This window comes from Monomorium pharaonis, chromosome 9 (assembly GCF_013373865.1).
Source record: "Monomorium pharaonis isolate MP-MQ-018 chromosome 9, ASM1337386v2, whole genome shotgun sequence".
Taxonomy (NCBI): domain Eukaryota; kingdom Metazoa; phylum Arthropoda; class Insecta; order Hymenoptera; family Formicidae; genus Monomorium; species Monomorium pharaonis.
In genome coordinates, this window is record NC_050475.1 from 18,141,681 (window position 1) to 18,163,045 (window position 21,365).

Consider the following 21,365-nt stretch of genomic DNA (forward strand, 5'->3'; position numbering starts at 1 on the left):
AATCAGAGATAACATTTCTCCTAGTTTATTTTTAAATCTTTTTCATGGTTTATAAAATTTTAATTTTTGTAAGATATTTTAATATCATCATTAATTTTCTTTTTTTTATATTCTGCAACTTGTATTCAAAAGTCATAATTTGTCTATTTGTACAAACTTTCTTTGGACAACATAACAAGAGGATTCTACTTTCTATTTTATCAATAGTGGGTACGTAGTGTAAGAATCAATACCGTACGTCGAAAATAAGTAATAAGGAATGATGGCAACAAGAGAAACTCGCGACACCACGTGCATCTTGCAATATCCGGGAAACGATGGCGAATCGAATGTTTAGCAGCACGACAGTGAACACGCCTAAACAACTGTACAAATATCTGTTGCGCGAATGTGAAAAACTGCCGAAACCCACGCAGCAATTTTACAAGCACACGGTCAAACAAGTAGGTACAAAATGATTCTGATAACTTAATTACTAATTGACGTCTAATAGTCAAACAGAAAGAGATCTCTCTGTAGGAAGATTATTTAATTTAATAGGTTTTATAATTAAAATTATATATTAATAGCTTTTATAATTAAAATAATATAAAATATATTTAAGATTCAATAGCTGTCATAATTTTTACTCTTGCGGCAAATCTTTTATTATTATATTATAATTAAGATTTTATTATTGAAGGCCTTTTTTCCTCCAGAGCTTCAAGCAGCATGCCTCAGAGTCTGATGAGGAACGTGTGCAGCAGATCATGGAGCGAGCACTGCTAGATGCCAAGTGGGTGATACAAAAGGTACTTTCGCTTCCCATCAACTTATTGTATTAAATTTGACATTTGAATCGGTAGTAACTCCTATTTTTTTTTATACTCAATAGTACAACCAGCCAGGCAGTACTCCAAAGTCGTCTAAATGATAAATTTAATTTTCGATACAAGTCTATGTGAAGGTGGCAGACATTAATGTTAGGTAGAAAAAATGAATTTCGAGGTCGTCAGTAAAAACACCAACAGCAGTAATTCACAGTTTTGGGAAGCCATTGGGATCTGGATGAGAAACCCTCACGTTGTCAACCGTCGGATCCTGGCGTCCCAGGAGCTATTCAAAGTCGAGGTCCGCCACAACGTTTCATATATTTTTGAACGCATTGAAAAGCTGCAGATCCAACCTGACGATTTCGAACACGATTCTTCATCCTCGGAAGCCATAAAACATTTATTAGACAACCTTGGTATTACAGAATATTGCCAATACTCAGTTCAATGTACAGATCCAATTGAGGCAGTGGAAGACTCTGATAAAACTTATCTGTACGTGAAGAAGTTGCTACCTCGCAATACACAGATATTTTCGCCTACACTGGAACTCTTGCTCGTCGACAGAAGCTCGGCCAGCGTCACTACCTTTCATAAATCGATCGTCCCGGGTAAATTGTCCTTGGGTCCGAACACAGCCTACAGGATACAGCATCGCGAATATGTTTCTACTTGTATAAGCATACACAGATCTGACAATGGTAACTACGACAAAGGCTGCGAGTGGCTTAAATCCAAACTCTTTCCACGGCTGATGAAATGGTTGAACAGGGAGAACGATAACGCCGGCCCCAGGATCAGTTCCCTCAGTCTCGTCTCAGTCGAGAGGTACACTTCGCTGTATAATCAATTGAAAGAGAAATACGGCTCGAGGATGGTGAGCGTGTGGCCAGAGAACACGGACCCGGCGAAATTCGTCTACGAGGACGTCGCGATCGCGACCTACCTGTTGCTGCTGTGGGAGAAGGAGAGGGAGGAAAAAGGGACGCGAGAGTTGCAGTCCTTCGTCGATCTCGGCTGCGGGAACGGTCTTCTAGTCTATATACTGTCTAACGAAGGTCACAAGGGGATAGGAATCGATTTGCGCAGGAGAAAGATCTGGGACCTGTTCCCCGAGAGCACTCATTTACAAGTGCGTGAAAATTTCGTTATAATCATTGTCTTTGAATGAACTCGGACATTATAATTAAGCCCGTATTATTCTTTCTTTCGTTAACAATCTGTTATAATTTTGTGGGAAATTTTTTTATTTCATGTAAGATAAACTTCTCATTGAACGGACATGTATCTATATCCGGAGATACAGGAACTTATTATTAATCTCTTAAATGCTTTTTTATTGAAATATAAAATTTCAATTGCCATCTTTGAATATTGAAGATTGTAAATAAATTGAAATAATTGATAATAATCAAATATTGAGACAGAAAGTTTTTGGTAAGTGTCCGATCATTAGGACGTTTACCTTTTATTAGAAATTGATAAAAAAATGGATTGTGACATAATATTTAAAATGCTAATCATTATTAATTTTACATTAATAACCATGTGATATTGCAGGTTAGCACAATCGTTCCGTCCCCAGATACTGTTTTTCCCGGTGTTGATTGGATCATAGGGAATCACTCGGACGAGCTGACTCCGTGGATCCCCGTGATTACCGCGCGCAGTTCGTACGAATGCCGGTTCTTCCTACTACCGTGCTGCGCTTATGAATTCGACGGCAGCAAGTATCGACGATGCAACGCCGCCGAGAGCCAGTACTCGGAATATATGTCCTATGTTAAAAGCGTGTGCGAAGGTTGTGGCTTTCTTACGTTAACGGATAGACTGCGAATTCCGTCGACCAAGCGGATTTGTTTCGTTGGCTGGAAGAGGACCTACGCAAAGGAGAATACCGCGGCACTGGACGCCGATATTCAAAGAATCATAAACGCGAGATCACAGATCTTGGATAGTAGAAACGAAGCAGATAGCGATCTGCGGTGGTCTGCGAGTTTCAAACCAAGAGACTCGACGGAACGAGTGCGAAATTGCACGCAGTTGGACAAGAAGCTGATCCTCGAGATAGTCAATGCGGTCGCGGCGCATCTGCTTTGTACGAGTCGCAGGATACCGTTGGACGGGAGACCCGGCGAAACGTGGAACGCCGGCGGACAGATCGGCATCGACGAAGTGGCGAAGATGATCGCGCCCGAAACATTGCGGCAGCTGCGAAACGAGTGCGGCGGCCTGCAAACCTTACTCAAGAATCACGGTCATATCTTCTGCGTCGCTCAAGGAAAAGTGCAGTTTCGGATTCCCGGCACTGTTAACACGAGAAAAAAGAGGAGGAAGGGAAACGCTGGCGTACCTTCCAGAAAAGTGAAGCCTTGTTGGTTTCATAAGAACCATCCCGACGGATGTCCCGCTCTCGAGATCGATTGCGACTTCCAACACTAAAGTTTCTCTTTATCGTTTGTTCTACGTTGCAAAATTTTATATTCTTATCTATGTTGAGTTAAACGTGTAACTAAGAGTGCGTTTTATTTTAAATAAAAGAAAATAAGAATTCTTTGTTTATGTTAAAAAAATTCATATGCAACAATCTCACGATATGTGTAGCTCAGTGATACAAAATATAACGATAATCGATTAAACGAACGATATTAAATTACGTCTCTAGTATTGTATACAGCATTAGCGATACTAAAACATACATCACAGCTTTGATCATTTGCTTAACGTTCAAAATCGTTTTCTTTACATCTGTTAGCCACTTGAAAGCGTAGTAATTCGTTTGCGGCACATTTTTAATTATACTGTACACCTATGAGCAATTTGCTCGAATCACAGGTGATCTTCTCTTCGAACCTTTTAAAAGATCTTCACTTGAAATCTACCAGCAATATGTCATCCAGGTTCAGTAACTTGGTATCACTGCCTTGATTGTCCTGCAGAAGTGCGCCCAGCATTTGCTGACTGGTCTTTAGCTTCTTAACGTCGAGCATGACCAATTGGTGGACGCGCTTCAGATGCGTCTGTAGGTTGCACTTCTGTGTGAACAAATGCTTGCAGTGCGGACAGGAATAGGGTCGGTCGCCGGTGTGATGCTTTTGATGCAGATGCAGCGTAAACCTTTGCGCGAACGACTTGCCGCACTGCTCACATTTGTACGGCCGTTCTCCTGTATGAATGCGCCTATGCCGTTTTAGCTGGCATGGTTTTAGGAATATTTTGCCGCACACATCACACTCCTTTCTTGGAGGCTGCGTCGAAGCTTTCGACATCGCTGTTGATATCGTCGTCGTCGTCGTTGTCATCGTCGTTTGATCATTTGTTTTTGTTTCAGATACGCCGATGTTGCTTGTAGTATTTTGAGACTGCATTTGTACCATGGACACAGCGGGCATACAATCATTCATCTGAATTACTGTCGCATTGCTCATGTCCGCGGTGGTCACTGCTTCCGTCGGCATCTGACTGGTTATCACCACATGATTGGCGTTACCAAGATTGCAAGCCTCCTGAAAAGGATCTGAGTTAACTAACTCAATTACGTTAGTTGGCATTTCAGCGCCGGTGGCATCGGTGGAATCATTTGTCGCTGCTGGTTGCGTCAACAGGGTGTCGTCCGTTTGAATGGTGACAAGACCGTTCGCCAGCAGGAACTGTAGATTCGCCACCAGTTCGTTGTTCTCGTTCACGGACAATATCGAATTGTTGTTTAGAATCGTCGTTGTCGCGTCGGTAGGATTAAACGTAATTTGATTCGGCAGTTGAACCGTAGTATCGAGATTCACTGTCTGTTCTAATGCGGGATAATTCAGATTCTGCGACGGCGCGACTTCATTTTTAGTCATGGTAGTAGCAACGCCAGCAGCAGCAGTAGCAGCAGTAGTAGTAATAGTAGTAGCAGTAGTAGCAGTAGTAGTAGTATTAATCGTCGTTGTCGTCGTCGTCGTAGTTGTCATCGTCGATGCATTATCTAGAGAATTATTGCAGATTTTTTCGAGATTGGCTGCTGCTTCCGCCACTGCAGCGATTTTCGAGTATTTCGGCTTGCGTTTCATCCCACCCTTATGTTCTCTCGCATGCTTTAACATGTGCACTTTTCTGTGACCCGAAGTGCGGAATCGCAGATCGCACATGGGACATTTAAATGGCTTCGAACCTGAAAGATTGTTGTAAGTTACATTATTTTTCTTCGAGTTAAGATTCACATATTTAGCATATTCCAATGTTTAAAAGTTATAACGTAAATGGATGAAGTATTTGAACAGCAAAAATTAATTTGTCTCACATTAAAATTATTTCCGTTGCATTGTCATACATAAAATAATTAAGAAATTCTTGTTCTTACCCGTATGTAATCGCATGTGGACTTTCAAACTTCCTTTCGTGGCAAACATGCTGCTACAAACATGACAGCAGAATGTCTTCTTGCCTGTGTGAACCTTCATATGAGAGTCTAAAGTACATTTGACTGCAAAACTCTTGCTGCAGTGGTCGCACTTGTATGGCCGTTCACCTGTATGCGTGCGAATGTGCCTGATGAGATCACTCGGTTTGCGGAAAGTTTTCGGACAGTACTTGCACTTATTAGTGTACTCCCTCGTCTCTTTCTTCACGTTATCCTAAACGATTAAATAATATTACAATTAAATGATATTATAAACTACTCGATGCGAATCGGTGCAAATATTTGTATATACTTACATCAGCGTGGTCCATGCTTTTCCTTTCGGCGACCGCAGCCATCAAAACTTTCTCGGAAACTGACGGATTCGGATCTACCTGAATATCTAACATCGGTACACCGGAGTTCGAAGAAATAGGAGAACTTTCTTTCTGAGAGCTGTCCGGCTCTATGGACGAAACATTCCAATTCTCCGAATGCATTTTGCTGTGAACTTTTAATTGTAGTTTGCTACCCAATATTTTTTGACAAGTCGTGCATTTCCATCGCCTGTAAAAAAAAAGTGGAAAAAAGACTTGTGATTTCATCGAAATGTTCAAGAGATGTCTGTCGTTATCGCATCAATTCTTTATTAATTAATTCTCACTCACTGTTTATTCGTGTGCATTTTCATATGCCTGCTGAGACCGCCGTTCGTGCAGAATCGCTGCAAACACTCCAAACACTCAAATCCTTTGGCACCGCGATGGGATTTTAAGTGTTCCTATAATGTAAATTTTTACCACATTAATTTTACCGCATGATAAAACAGCAATGGATAAATACTTAGGAAATGTTTTTCATACCTTCAATCTTTCTGTTGTAAAACCTTGGTCACCGCACATGTGACACTGCAGCGGAGTATTGCATTCCGATATTTTCGCCGAACTGTCTATATCAGAAGAAACAAGCGTCTCCGACTGCATAGTAGTTTGAAAATTCTCCCTACAAACATTGTATTATATGTATTATATTTTTAACTATTCAATAATAAAATGATTTCATATTTAATGAATTAAAATAACTTACACGAACAAAGGATTTCTTTCGTTCTCACACGTCGCAGTGTTACTTTTCTGCGATGCCTTTTCGTGCTCGCTCACGCCTTGTATCTCCGATTCATTTGTGGTATTCGCCTTCGCGATGACTTTCGAGTACTTCGATGGGCATACTTGCGAAAACTTTAATTCCGAATAATTGTCCTTAGGACTTATCACCACCAGATGAGTATTTTTCGTAATTTGAGAAGCGTCTATATTATTGGTAGTAACCGAAGCAGCGTGTTGTTCCCCTTGTCGATTGCTTTCCACAGATCTGGGCAAAATACTGGGCATGTTCGTAGTATTGTTCGGATTTAAGTTAAGGTCTAAATCGTTATCCGTCTGGAAAATCAATTATTAGTTATGTTTATAAAATGTTAATTTATTGAAATATACGGTTTTATTTACGGCGTAGATTGTAAACTTATCGCTTATTCACCTGCAATGAAATCTGGTTCATATCAAATGAATCAAATTGCGACATGAATATGGTATTGCCTGACGAGTCTAGAGTCTTGTTATGCTCATATATAATATTAAGCATCGGTTGTTCCCTGGAATTATCGAGACAACTCGCATTCGTCTCATCTATTTGCCTTGGTAGATTCGCTCCCAGTCCGAGATTTACGCCGATATTAAAGAGCTCCTCTATCTCTCGTATGCTTTCCTGTAAAATTTTCCAATTTTTCACTTTCTCTTTAGATTATAACGCGTTTATGCATTTCTTAAGAATGATTATATACCGGCGTAAGAGTTTGGTCCCCTGTATAATGAGATAATGTGACAGTACTGGGTTCATCGGCTTGTAGAGTCTGCGATGTCCCTAAACTAGCTGCATCGACAGATAAGTTTTCTGAAACTATATAAGAATTATCATGTTTTAATTTTCTCATAGATTTCTACATGCTTGATTGATTTTTTTATTAAATTAAATTTTGCTTATAAAAATTTGTTTATAAAAATTATATTTTTATCTTTTGAAAAAAACATACGATTCACTATCGAAGACGTTCCGTTTTCTGATAGTAAGAAGGATTTCTCTTTCTCCGCACAAATATTTTGAAACTGACCAGAGAAATCCTGCGTAAGATCTGGCGCCATTTGTGGTTGGAATGACACCATATTCTCGGAGAGAGTAAAATTCTTCGGTAATGTCGAGGTAATCTCTTTATTTTCGCTCAAAGGCTGTGGTTTTTTCGAATTCTGCGTCTTTTGTTCCTCCAATTGCTGTTCGTGCACGTATAAGATTTTAATACTTTTCGATATTTTCTATAGCATACTCATTAAAATATACTAACCCGTTGCGCCAACTCGTGCTTGTGCCTTTTCATGTGTTTCCGACAATTGACGTATGTCTTAAATGTTTTTTGACAGTATGGACACATGTACGGCCTTTTATTGCTATGCGTGACCAAGTGCCTCTTCATGCTACTTTGCGTGGAGAACTTCGTATCGCATACCGAACAACTATATGGTCTCGCGTCATCGTGCGTGTGCAGATGAGATTTTAGGACACTGTTTGATGTAAATCTCCTGGAAACCGGATAAATATAAGTATTTTGATTGACACACAATGCAAAATAAATATTAAAATTATAAAAATTAAATCAGCAAACAAATTTACAGAACATCTATTTGTCTCTTTTTTGTACGATTCTTATGCTGAAGAGTTTTTTTATCAACCTACTATTTATTATATTACGAAATTATCAGACGTAAATTTCGAACCTGTCACACTTGGAACATTTATAAGGACGCTCTCCTGTGTGCCTGCGATAATGTTGCTTCAAGTGGCTAACTTTCCTGAATGCCGCGTTACAAACTGAACACTTGTGCGGTCTGGCCACGCCATTGACGTTTTCGTACAGTTGTTTCTGTTTCGACTGTACCTGTGCCACGCTGATTTGATTACCAACATCACTAATAACGAGTGGCTCTTGTAGCACCACTTGCGGCACCAAACTCTCTGCCTCCGGCGATATTTTAGGCTTCTCCCGCATATGACTTTTCATGTGATTTTTTAGGATGGTGCTCGCGCTAAATGACTTGTCGCATATATTGCATTTGTGCGGTTTTGTATGTAATCTAAAATATATAAGAAATAAATTATTGATAAATATTCGGTTACGTCTTGTGTGCAAAGAAAACAGAAAGTACAGTCAAAATATATACGATAAAAAAATAAAAGAGTAAAAAGTTTAGAATAAAAGACACAGAAGTAAGAACACAGATAAAAATATTCATATAAAAAAGATAGATACAAAAATAATGAATAAAGTCAAACAAAGAAATATTGAAACTTGCCTTGTGTGAGCGGTAAGACTGCTATGACACGCAAAGGTTTTGTCGCACGAACCGCAGGCGTACTTCTTTATTCCGGTATGAGTACGCTCATGCGCTATCATTGTCGATTTTAATGCAAAAGAACGCACGCAATACATACACTTAAAAGAAAAATTAATAAAATGGTATATTGCAGTTTGTATTTTCAAAAAAAACTTTTTAATTTAATTACCTTGAAGGGTTTCTCTTGAGTATGTACGCGCAAATGACGTATCAAATCCGACGGCTTTTTGAATTCTTTCGGGCAAAAGGAACATGCGTACCATCGTACGTTTTCTATGCAGCGTTGTTTTATAGTAAGATACTTCCTGTGAGTATAGTTATTATAGTTATTATTATATTACACATGAGAGAACATAAAATCTCGTTAATAATTTTTTAAATTATAAATCTACTTTTTGTCACAATTATACATTCCTGTAACAAAGAATAATACCTTGAAGTACCGCCAGCAGTTCTATCCAACAGCGTGACATACGACGTTGGTGAATCCGTCTTCTTTGATTCTGAGATTTCTGCAAGCAAATAAATATTAAATATTTATTGTCTTATTCAAAGTAATAACACTTAATAAACACTTATATTTAGAGAGCTTTATGTATTTATTCAGATATAAATCATTTAATATGGCGAATATTTAAAATTACCTTTCGAAGGGACTTCATTTTTGTTCGGCAAGCCGCTGTTTTTTAACGCTTGTTGCAAAATGTCATTCTGTTCTGTACTCAGGGTCGTGGTTTTTGTGGAACTTGCGGTACTGTTCACGACGGATTCCAAAGATGCCAATTGCGATATAACACTGTCAACGGTTGCGCGCATGTCAGCTTCTGACGAGATATCGAGATTAGCTTCTGCAGACTTGAAGGCGGATTCCTAAACAAGCATGACGATTCCTTAGTTTATAATTCTGAATTTTTTTATTCTTCACAATAAGTATCTCATTTACCTCCGAAGAAACAGAATGCATTCGCTTTATGTGCCCGTTTAAACTGCCCAGCTTCTTAAAGCTACAAGAACAATAAGAACACGCATACGTGGGCTCACCTTCTGGTGCATTGTGCACTCTAAGTATATGCGCCTTTAGATTTCCTAAAAAACAGAAAATAATAAAACGATTTAAGGCCCATATTCCCGGCACATTGCACAAATGTTTCTGAATTCATGAAAAAATACTACAAAAGTGTGGAATAATATTTTCTTATCAAGGCTTTAGACTGTGAAGATCGATAACATTCATGTTTCTCCAAATTTAAAACACATTTTCTTTTTTATTTATATTGTATTCAAAGTTACTTGACATATAATATTAATTATGAATTTCCTCAAACCTTTTTGACTGAACGTGGCGTTACAGAAATTACAGGTATGTGGCCGAATGCCCTTGTGTTGCCTCGTATGGATTTTTAGCGAACTTTTCTGCGTAAACGCTCTATTGCAGGTAATACACTGCACAAAAAAACCGTATATGTGAAACCATATTGCATAAAGTGTTATAATCAATAAGTTTTTTCTAGAAAACGTTTACCTTAAAGGGCTTTTCTCCAGTGTGTACTCTAATGTGTCGCATCAACTGGCTCGGTTTTTGAAAAATTTTCAAACATATGGCGCATTTGTACATTGTTTTATGTTTCGTTCCCCTCTTAGTTTGTTTCACTATTTTCGTCTGTTGCTGTAAAAAGAAATAAACGTGATAAGACTTTCGATCATAAAAGCGGTCTCTTCATTAGAAGGCGCAAAAAAAATAAAGCTAAGAGAGAAACTTTCATTGTAGTTTTATATAAAGCAAAAAAAAAGGCATAGACTATAAAAAACATTACTTGTCAATGTTGTTTCGCCTATCAAATATTTAATGTTTAATAAATTCTTCCTTCTTACCCTATAATGCTCGCGAATGTGCATTCGGTAGAGTGCGGGTTGCGTGAATTGTTTCTTGCATAATTTGCACTGTCGCACATCCTCGCTCGCCCACTTTTCTCCATGAAGCTTTAAATGCGCGTCCAATTGGGCCTGTTACAACATACGTAAAAAGAATTTAAATCTTTACAGTAATTATAAATTAATTTATTATTTCATAAAAATTATCTTAAACTCTTCACAAAGTACATAGCTCTAAAAATCTTCATAGCTGTGTAATAATTTAAAGATTTCTGAAAGAAAGCAATGTACCTTATAATACTGAGCGCTGATACCAAGCGCGAGATGGAACACGCGCGTGCAGATGTAGAGAAGCGCGAAATTCAGACAGTCTACGGCAAACGACATATCGAAAGAAGACGGCACTGCGGCTCGAATTATGTAGCATAACATAAAGTAATACTCGCCGGCGGGCAGTGAGTACTTATATGGCAGTGTTTGGTGCAAAAAGTAGGACGAACACAATGTGGTGACCCGCCGAATTATTATCGTGGCTGTCGACTGGTCGTTTCGAGAAAGAAATGTCTTTCTCACGTTATCAACGCCGGTAAAAAATGAACACAACATTGAACACGAAATTTAACCGTTACTATCGCGTTTGGATAGTAAATTGAATCATGTATCGTACGCGGAATTCCGCTAACGAGTTGAGTCAGTCGCGATAAGTCCAAACGACTCAAAAATCACTCGTAGCATTTTTTTTAATCGATAAAGAACATCAAAGAAAGGAGAAGTAAAAATCAGACTATTCGTCTTCAACTATCAAGCGATTAGTTAGTGCAGCTTTATCTCATTACGTCCACGTGGTAATCGCATTTCGCGGCAGCCGGACGACTGCAAAAACTCGGATCCCTCTCTCTTTCTTTTTCCCTTCTTTCGACACTTTCTTCTGCTTTCTTCTTGGAACATATAATAATTCTCTTTCGTTTCTCCTTTTTATTCGTCCTTATTTTACTCCTCCGTGTTTCTCCTCTCTATCTTTTACCTCGCAGTGCATATAATAAAAGAAGAAAAAAATGCATATAAAATTCTTTTTCTTCTTTTACTCTTCGCAGTCCGAACTGTTGCAAGACGAATTTTGAGATCATGGAGATTGCGTCTCTCTCTCTCTCTCTCTCTCTCTCTCTCTCTCTTCTCTCTCTCTCTCTCTCTCTCTCTCTCTCTCTCTCTCTCTCTCTCTCTCTCTCTCTCTCTCTCTCTCTCTCTCTCTCTCTCTCTCTCTCTCTCTCTCTCTCTCTCTCTCTCTCTCTCTCTCTCTCTCTCTCTCTCTCTCTCTCACTTCTCGCGCATTGCCGTTAGTATCGCGCCTCTGAAAGAGGACATTGCACTTTTTCCGACACGCATATTATTAGTGGTCCGTCAGTCTCCTCCTCACACACCGTTTAATCTTTCCAAAGACGTCAGTCAGGTCTTCTCCTCTTCGTCGTTCCTCTTCCCCTTACTTTCCCTTCCATCCGTCGTCATATTCCTCTTCCTCTTCCGCTTGATCAACCTACGCGACTTCCCGTGTTGTCATCTTTTTCTCTCTGCGTTTTCTTCTTCCAAAATTTGTTTTCCCTTTCCAATGCAGAAGCACTTTTTCCGCGACGAGATTTCGGTTTATCAACAAGTCCGCCGCTCGCATCTCGGATTTTTCAGATACCACGGATAAACGTCACAAGATGAGCTGGCGATTTGCATAAGTAAACCTAAGACGGCAAGTCCACTCGAAAGTCTATAAAATTTTACGGTAAACAAAGATTTCGAGATTAACAATATTCCAGATGAGAGAACGGAAAAAGAAATGACGGAAGCTCTTTCAGTATCTGCGCGACTCTTACAGTTATTCACAATTAAGAAATAAAAACATGGCAATAAGATAAATTCTAAATATTGAAGATTGTGAGTCTAAATTTTATCTCAGTGGCAGTGTCAAAAGAAAGAAAAATCCGTCAACTGATCGTATTGACGGATATATATTTCACTATGGCGATTGTTTATGGCGAAGCACATTAAATCACACCAGAGAGCACGGAACATCTAATCACGTCGGACGTAGCAATTCAGGAAACGACCTCCGATACACCGCCCACCCTTGAGGAGAACACATCCTTGCTATCTATTCAAAGCACTCTTATATTTCTCGTTTCTTTTCGTAAAACACTTGTAGATTCACATTACATAAGATAACACTTTCTATTCTGAATTAATTTCAAAAGAGAACTAAGGAAGAGGCTTTTTGAAAAAAAAAAGCGATACAAAGCGGAAGAAGCTTCGGACTGTTTCGACGCGTCTTTCCTCATTCGGAAATGAGAACGGTCTAAGGCAGTGAGAATCATTGCAGCGGGCAATTGGCGTGTCAAGTGTCATGCGGACGCAGGCGATGCGAATGACTCAACACCAAAGAGTAAGAAGCAGAAGATCGGCAGCGTTCTTAAGGGACGAAGTTCCTAAAATACAGTCTCGAGGAAGCGTCATCGCTTTCCCCGTAGTAAATTGCTCTCCTTCTCGCCGTTGTACTGCGAGCCCTATATCGCAGATTTCGCCGATCGCCTCTCTCTGGTCTTCATCTCTCTTTTTCAACGCGTCATACCACAGCTGAATTATTATTGCTTCGTACGTAAACACACGAGGCGCAAAACGCGCCTTTGCAAAAGATCACGCCGTCGCTCCGAGAGAGAGAGAATTAGGTTTCTTCCACGAAGAAAATTTGATCTTTCGTACGCTTCGAAGATACGCGTTGCAACAACGTGACGACCATCTTTTATATCTTAATCCAATTGCGATTTAAATTTAATTGTATATCGCTTTAAGACGGATGGATGAGCAATCTCGACAGAGAATCCGAGCGATTTTCAGGGTTAATGCTACTTATAACAGTGAGTTATCATTGGAATATGGCTATATATCCTCACTCTTCCCGGTAAAGTTCAACGGTTCATCTCTTATCAACTGCGCAATGACGGTCGCACTATCGGTCGCTTTTATTTCGCCCGACAATCTTTCCTTTCTGTCGTCTAACTTCTGCAACCTCCCTCGCAAACTCGTATTTGTATTTGTTATCCCTTACTGGGGAATGCACCGTAGACTTGTAGATCATCAATTTGAACATTGACTCTCAACCTAAGCAACAAAAACGCATGTCAATTATTTAGAGAATTTTTCTCTCTTTTATATATATATATATATATATATATATATATATAAAATATATATAAATTTTGTTTCACACATGTTGCACATACCGTGCACTAAAGAGAGACACCATCTGCACAATTTCCACTACAAACTTCAGTTTTCGGGGAAAGACGGAGGACCTCCTCGAAGATCTTTTAGGTCTGACGCCAAAAAAAATATACGAACGGGTAAAAAAAACTGCCGGAACGATCGTAGGCCACGTTCCAGGAGAAGATATTCTTCCGCATCCAACGTTCAGTGGAGACAAGATATTAGGCTGTGATACAGAATTGAGGGTTCATTGAAAAATTATTAATTGATTTTGCAAAGAAATAATTCATTCGCGTGCACAAGCTACTTTCATTTTTATTCACAGAGTTTTTATTCCTTCATTAACAAATTCCAGCGATGCGGAACATTGAATGAAATACGTGCGAGCAGCTTTCGAATGTGCGATCACGATCGACATAGTATCACAAACGACACTTTCTAATTAATCTAACCAGGAGAAATTGAATAGTGACCGCGCAATCTCGCGAATTAAATAAACGTAAAGTAAAGTCTTGCGAAGTACGCATCCCTCCTCGATAAAGCATACCCAATACAAAATTGCACCCGTTTCGAGGAAAGGAAACGCGGTTTAACAATGGAACAATGCACGTGCACGCGTAGCGAGTACTCGCTGCTCACTGACGAGGCGATGCTGTAAATGTCGCTTACGTCGTCGACGAAATCATCACATTCGTCGTCATCGTTATCGGTTTTCCTTTCTCTCCGCCAGTCACTCGGATTCATCCGATAAATGTCACAGCATGCGAATCATATCAAATCTAATAACTTCAAATCCTATCTTCATATAAATATGAATCCTTTTTTTCTAGATTTTCTTTGATCTTTCAGAATTTGTATCTTTTATGTAATTGTTTTTCTTCGGTAGAACAATATATATCTATATATTTTTTATTTCAAAATTTTTATTTAATTTTTTAAAATCTCTTTTCATCTTCAAATAGATTTGTCTAATTTACAATGACTATTGTTTAGATTTCTGATTAAAATTAAGATCCTTATGTCACTTCCTGTTTTTGATCTTCTTTTAAAAATTAAATCCTCGAACTTATATTTTAACATCCCTACGTTTTTTCCTATTTCGATTCGTTTCTCTTGGACTTAAAATGATTGTGTACTTAAATAATATTTGTGTATACTTAAATACACCGATCGAGACGGATAAACGCTTCCTGGAGTCCGTTCCACATTTCAACCTTACACGCGTGTTTACGCGTGTGTGCGTGGACGTATGGCGCGTGTCAGCGGTCAAACGCGAGGAGGGCAATCGGCGCGAGATCTGTGTGAGATCATGCGATTCGGTTGCGTAATTCGTGCGCGCCCCATTAATGTGGGCCGCTGTCGCGCCGCCCACTTGCCCATATTTTACTGCCCACGTTGCTATCACGGTCAGACGTGACCGCTGCAACAATCGGCGATCCGATCTCGATCGATTCTTATCATCATCTTTGTAAACACGGAAGATCATTCCAGATACGTGGGTGTTGTACCGAGGACACATCTTCTCCTAACAAGGATGCATTTTCCTTCTGCCAATGATCAATTAAAAAGCTCACTCGAGAATACGCACGCTATCTCGAATGCATGATTCGTTAATTCCATTCCCTGCGAATTATTGCCAATGGTGCTAATTATACAGACACACTTTTATGAATATGTAGCAAAGACGAAGCGGCTAAATACCATTGATGCCTGCGAAGTGACCAAGGCCGATTATCGCTGGCATACTTTGACGACGCTATGAGATAATATCCTCTTAATCTTCGAGAGCATTGAAGGGAATTATTAAATCATCTCCTCTATTTATCTGGCTGTGGTCAGCTATGAAGACACATATGACAAGAATCGCGGATTCTCTATTTTCTACGATTGTTTAAATTTTGGCTGGCTAGCTGATTGGCGAAAAACAAACAATCGTTGCGGGTCACCGAGATCGACCCTTGATTAGACAAGGAATAACATCAAGATCCGTTTCATATCAAGCTGTTATTCATTACATTAGTAGAATTTTATTCGTTAATAATAAATAATTCTTATCGATCGCATTCAAGATGCTGTAAAATAATAACAATTACATTTCAAAAAATATGTATGTTATCAATCGAGGTTTATGAGCGCAGACTCCGGGGACCAATTAAGAAACGAATAAGCGAGCATGAATAAGCCAAAGCGGCCACCACTTTAAACCTTAGCCGCAATAATTACGTATCGTTCACAATGATGAATGTTATCAATAAGTCGGTCTGTAGCAATCAGTAGAAATGCGCTCTATCTAAGGCAGAGCATCGATAAAGTAATCTCACGTAACGCGATACAACTTTCATGCATATACAAACCATTTCAAAACTAAACCAATGTTTCAAGGCCTGTTTTTTGTGACACTTATCAAAGTTGTGCACACAGAAATGTTCAACCTTCTAATACTCGTTTTTTTTTTTAACAAAATTCTCTATATATAGAGATAAATAAAATGCGAAAAATCTCGAACTCACCTTCGTCGAAAAGCCGTCTTCGCATTCCGTGCAGAAGAGGTTCTCCTCCTTTTCATGCAATAACATGTGAGATTTGAGACTCGCCATTCTAGCATATTTCCTACCACATTCAGGACATTTTGGGTCACCGGTATTATGCGTTGCCATATGAAGCGTGAAATTTGTCTGTAACGATACCATTGTACAAAGTTACTAGACTAAATCCGAATGTCGCATCCAAGATCAAGAAACAACTTTCTCTTGCTACTATTAATCTAATTCTATAAGATTAAAATAAATAAATAATTGAGTATATTTATTCGACAAATCTTCTATATATACGTTTTTAGTAATTTAATTGATTTTTTATATTTTCTCTGTCTGATATTACTTGCTGTTATATATTTTAATTAATTAAAATGTACATTAAAATTAAAATTATAAAATAATATATGATAACTTAATCTTTTTTTAATAAATACATAATCACAAGATTTTCTTTTCGTAAAATCCCATTAATAAAAAAAGACTTATCGGGCTATTAATAAAGAACTTACTGGAATATTAAATGATGCGGGGCATTTGGGGCATTTATGCGGTTTCTCTTCGGCATGGTTTTCCATATGTTTACGATACAATGTCTGTTTAGTGAATTCCTGCCTGCATATGTCACACTTCAAAGATTGCGTATTCTATAACAAAATGTTAACTTATAATATACATAATTCATTATAATATATAAAATAAAATTATTTTAACATACACTATGTGCAAACATAAATTTATTTTAAATAATGGACTTAAAATATTCTCGAATTGTAGACGATAATCAATATTAACTGACTTGCAAAGTTACTCCAGTCTTTTTGGGTCTTCCTGGAGATCTTTTGTAGACATTTTGTATCGTAGACACAGACGTAGATTTACTTTCAGCATGATCGTTAACTATTGATTGCCCTTTGTCTGATAATGCATTGTTACTGTCTCTAATGGATAACAAAGATTCTGTAACTACACATTCATTTGTACTTTCACTATGTACTTTCAACTGTTCGGCTACAGATCCATTCTCAAAATGCTGTATATTCAATGGCAGTATGTTTGTTTGTTGCATCACAGTTCCTGGCAGACCCTCCACATTTAATTGAAAAATGGGCTGAAACGGGAAAAATGTATCACACTCAACGAATAAAACATTTCTATAAGTAACAGTGTCATGTATAATAGTTCTAAGATTAATAAATACACATACCGGATGTAAAATAAAACTTCCATCCACAGTCTTTATCAGCGCCGAAGACATCATGTTCTGTGGCATTAATGTGACTGATGTTGGCATGAATTCCAGTGTGCCATCTTCATGTTCTAAAAAGAATTGCATTCTTAGTAATTTCTCACATAAGCAGAACATACACATATTCATCAAATAGTCTTCCTATTTACTTGTTCATTCCACTTTTATAGTGCCGACATCTAAAAAATCAAACGTCAGCATTTTATGCATAAAGTGCCAACGTCTGGTATTCCAGATATATCTATCTATTTATATACATGTATATCAATTAATTAAAAAAAATATATTGATAAAAATTCATAAAAATGACAATTTTTATTTTTAATTTTGTGTAATTATTAGAAATAATTATTCTTTACGTTAAAATTACATTATTATTTAGCCTTTATAAAGCAATCTTATTGTGATACTAAAACACTTAAATTATAGTTAACTAATATCTTATTATACATGCAACATAAAATTCTAAATGTATAAATAAAACCTTAATTCTATAGGGAGCTACTATATAAGATATAAAGTGGAATTAGCCTCTATATATTCTAATGACTTATGTTATTTTAATATAATTAATTCTATTGTCTTACCACCCACTGCAAACAACGTTTGACCATCCTCCGTAGTGATAAAACCAATTGGCACTGTGTCACTGGAATCGGTCAGCTCCATAATTGCATTCTGTTCCGTCAACATATTGGCATACTTTCAACGTAATAACAAGTAGCAGTTATTGAACAATAACGCTCTCACAAATTCTTACTATTATGTAATTTAAAAGAGATCCAACTACAGGTCCAAATGTTAAACAGTTACAGTTTTTACTGTAACACAGTTGCAACATTAGTCAGTTGTATCAATTATTATAATGATAATTAAATGTAAACTGACACAAGTTTGAATGTTTAACTATAGTTCTAAGCTACAGTTCTTCCTGTCATGTAACTGTGGATGTTGTCCAGCAAGGAACACAGATAACACAATGTAATTCAAGATTTGTCTTCACACCTTAAAACTAAACCTCTTGCACAGTTGTTAGAAATGAAATAATTCACTGTATTACAAATGTGTCAACTGTGTCTCTTGAAAAACACTTTATATTATTAATAAATTAACGATTTTGAGCGTAATTTGGTACAGGCTCAAACGGTCACAGCTCTCATTGTGACACACTCGCTGCATCGTTAATACATCGATAATTATAATAAACACAATTAGATCTTAAACTCTGTACAACTCTAACCTATACTCAGAACGCACCGTGGGTCGTCTCTCAAACGCGTACCGCACACAGAGATAAAATCAGGAATATCCCGTTTGACACGACGAGTTGTCCCGAGTTTTTCGCCCGTGAATACTTGATCCCCTGGAAACTTTCATTTACCTCACACAAACGCGTCCATATGTTGTTTTCTCGCTGTTCTCCCCCTTCCTCTCAATCCCCCCTGCACGTCCTCGTTTGCTCAACGCGGATGGAATGGATGAATGCGCACCTTGGCATCGTGTTAATCATCGGTTCACCGCACATTTACGTCGCATTTATGACACCCGGTTGCTTTCCCCTTACCGGCGATCATTCGATCCCACCTGTCGGTTGCTGTTAACAGATTGACGCGAATTAACATAAATTAATGATGCACCATATATCGGCGTTCACCATTACCGCCGTTTTGTCTTCGACCAAGATCCATCAATTGTAGTTTGATTATTGTTTTTTATAAACTTTTTGTTTTTATACACTAATAAAAAGTGAATATAGTTATTTCCGCGTTAATCAAATAATTCATGAATTGCTTGTCAAAAGTTAATCGCTGATTAATTTTACTCTGGCAAAATTACTTAAAATTTTACTAGCTTCTACTAATGTATAACTTTATTAATTATTAATTGTTACCAAATCTAATATTCTTTTTTTTAAGTAAATGTAATGTTAATAATAATGAGAAATAATAATAAAAAGTAAAAAATTATAATAAATTTTCTATGTATAAATAATTCTATTTAGATTGATTTGTTAAAACGGATGTAATATATGGAACAAAATAATTACACTCAAGAACAATGAACTTAGAATATTCTCATTAAACTTATGTTAAAAAGAATATAGAATAGATTTGTTTCTTTATTTCGTAAAATTGTTTGCCATTTGATATATCATTTTGACGAGAATTCGTATCTCGTTCGTATTTCGATTAACACGTCACAAAAAATCGAATCGATTTATATCGATTTATATCGATATAATGCGATGGACGCAACTACGCAAGTGTTTATCAATATTTATTTGTTGAAGTTATAACCGTGGCTCTTCCATAATATTGCTAAAGTAAATGCTGTATTAAGCTTAATTATCTCTTAAATCGATCTATTCACTGAGGAAGTATGCCGGGCCCAGTTGAACATCGAAGCGTTACACCAATAATAAAATTTATTCGAGAAGTTTGTCGAGGCGTAAGTAATGACACTCGTTCAAATTATATAATTCTCTCTGCGCTTTTTGACTTTATTTTTATCAAGTTGCGTTATTCCTTGATTTATTTATATATGAATAATGCATACATGAGTTTTTTAAACAAAATGTCTACTTGGAAAACGAGTTATTAACTGTAATGTTTATCGTAAGGTTATGTTCAGGTATACTAAACTTCATTTAACATTTATGAAAAAAAAAATATATATATATGTATATATATTTTGCCTAGAAATTAGTATTTTTTTTTGCAATATACTGATGTATCTTTTTGCTTTACAAATGTAACACAATTTTGAGAGATTTAGAAGTTACATATCTTTTACAGTAAAACTTGAAAAGTTACAAACTTAATTAGTTTTCTATACTATATTTCTTTTCAGCAAAAAACTCAAAAGCCATTAGGTCAACAATCAAAAACTTACATAAATTTCTTTAATTACTATTAGCAACGAATAATTTATATACTAAAGATATAATATATATCTATAAAGTTTTATTGTTCTTTATTCTCTACAGAGAAAAGTTGTGCTAAACAATAGATATCCCGATGAACAAGCTGCACGTACTCAACCTCCACCAGAAGTACCAGGAGGTCCATATCACAAAACTTCACAAATTTACTACTACCTTCGAGATGCAAGACGTGAGGTTGAACCGCCAGTGTTGATTACAGGATCAAAACAGATTAGTACAGAGTAAGTATAAACAAATTTATATTTAAAAGGATTAAAATCAATAAACATACAGATAAAACATCTTTTTACAAAGTCACATTTGGCAGACTAATTAAAAAAACATCACATATATAAAAATGCTAGAAATCTGTAATGCTAGGAACCTTAGGCTCAAATTCTGTTTAAGTTTAAAGAAAAAGATATCTTAATCACAGAAGGGCTCTTTAGATCTAAGTGATCTAGAAACTAATATATACTGACATATATTTCTAACTTCCTCTATTTGCTTCTATCACAACCAAGTAAGCAGTTACTGTTAAATATAATTTTTGAAACTTTTAGGGAGAAGCCTGTTACTGAAAAGAAATATATTACTCCTGGAAAGACTTATAATTGGGATTCTTAACTTCTCAGAATTAAGCTAGTCATTGACATGTTGCAAATACATTGGTATTGTTCAACGAGTTTGCTTAGCAATTGTACATAGAAAATAAATTGCTTTTATCTGTTATTCGTTTAATTGTTTATTACATTCTCGAAAAATAATTACACATAAAATTGTAAAGACATTATGAAATAATAAGCTGAAATAAAAAATATATACATATTAATTTGTACCCTATTAATGGGTAGAAATTAAATTACTTTAACCACACTCACTTATTTAGAAATCTTGTAATACAT

The 21,365-nt window shown here is 37.0% G+C and overlaps 3 protein-coding genes across 5 annotated transcripts; 2 read left to right on the top strand and 1 right to left on the bottom strand.

Moving 5' to 3' along the window:
- Positions 1 to 698: 698 nt before the first annotated feature.
- Positions 699 to 3,364, top strand: LOC105837197 (probable tRNA (uracil-O(2)-)-methyltransferase). Its single transcript, XM_012681769.3, has 3 exons — positions 699 to 791; positions 875 to 1,944; positions 2,373 to 3,364. Exons 2-3 carry the CDS (start codon positions 976 to 978, stop codon positions 3,252 to 3,254), a joined length of 1,851 nt encoding a protein of 616 aa, XP_012537223.1. The 5' UTR covers positions 699 to 791; positions 875 to 975; the 3' UTR covers positions 3,255 to 3,364.
- On the bottom strand, positions 3,358 to 19,145 carry LOC105837195 (zinc finger protein 236). Of its 3 annotated transcripts, none has more exons than XM_012681766.3 (24): positions 18,125 to 19,145; positions 17,496 to 17,608; positions 17,088 to 17,399; positions 16,801 to 16,935; positions 16,265 to 16,429; positions 10,509 to 10,640; positions 10,159 to 10,302; positions 9,962 to 10,079; positions 9,580 to 9,722; positions 9,281 to 9,506; positions 9,070 to 9,148; positions 8,806 to 8,941; positions 8,595 to 8,734; positions 8,019 to 8,375; positions 7,589 to 7,823; positions 7,361 to 7,517; positions 7,034 to 7,149; positions 6,730 to 6,957; positions 6,280 to 6,632; positions 6,057 to 6,195; positions 5,862 to 5,974; positions 5,511 to 5,760; positions 5,155 to 5,428; positions 3,358 to 4,965 (listed from the first exon to the last, which is right to left on the bottom strand). In XM_012681766.3, exons 1-24 carry the CDS (start codon positions 18,228 to 18,230, stop codon positions 3,680 to 3,682), a joined length of 5,457 nt encoding a protein of 1,818 aa, XP_012537220.1. In that variant the 5' UTR covers positions 18,231 to 19,145; the 3' UTR covers positions 3,358 to 3,679. The 3 variants fall into 3 exon arrangements, with proteins under 3 accessions (XP_012537220.1, XP_012537218.1, XP_012537221.1); XM_012681764.3 differs by having other exon boundaries at positions 7,283 to 7,517; positions 18,125 to 19,144; XM_012681767.3 differs by lacking the exons at positions 16,265 to 16,429; positions 16,801 to 16,935; positions 17,088 to 17,399; positions 17,496 to 17,608; positions 18,125 to 19,145 and adding an exon at positions 10,800 to 11,705 and having other exon boundaries at positions 7,283 to 7,517.
- A 617-nt stretch (positions 19,146 to 19,762) lies between these two features.
- Positions 19,763 to 21,192, top strand: LOC105837189 (NADH dehydrogenase [ubiquinone] 1 alpha subcomplex subunit 7). Its single transcript, XM_012681752.3, has 3 exons — positions 19,763 to 19,985; positions 20,524 to 20,702; positions 21,024 to 21,192. The coding sequence occupies exons 1-3, from the start codon at positions 19,917 to 19,919 to the stop codon at positions 21,085 to 21,087; spliced, it is 312 nt and encodes a 103-aa protein (XP_012537206.1). The 5' UTR covers positions 19,763 to 19,916; the 3' UTR covers positions 21,088 to 21,192.
- Positions 21,193 to 21,365: the final 173 nt, after the last annotated feature.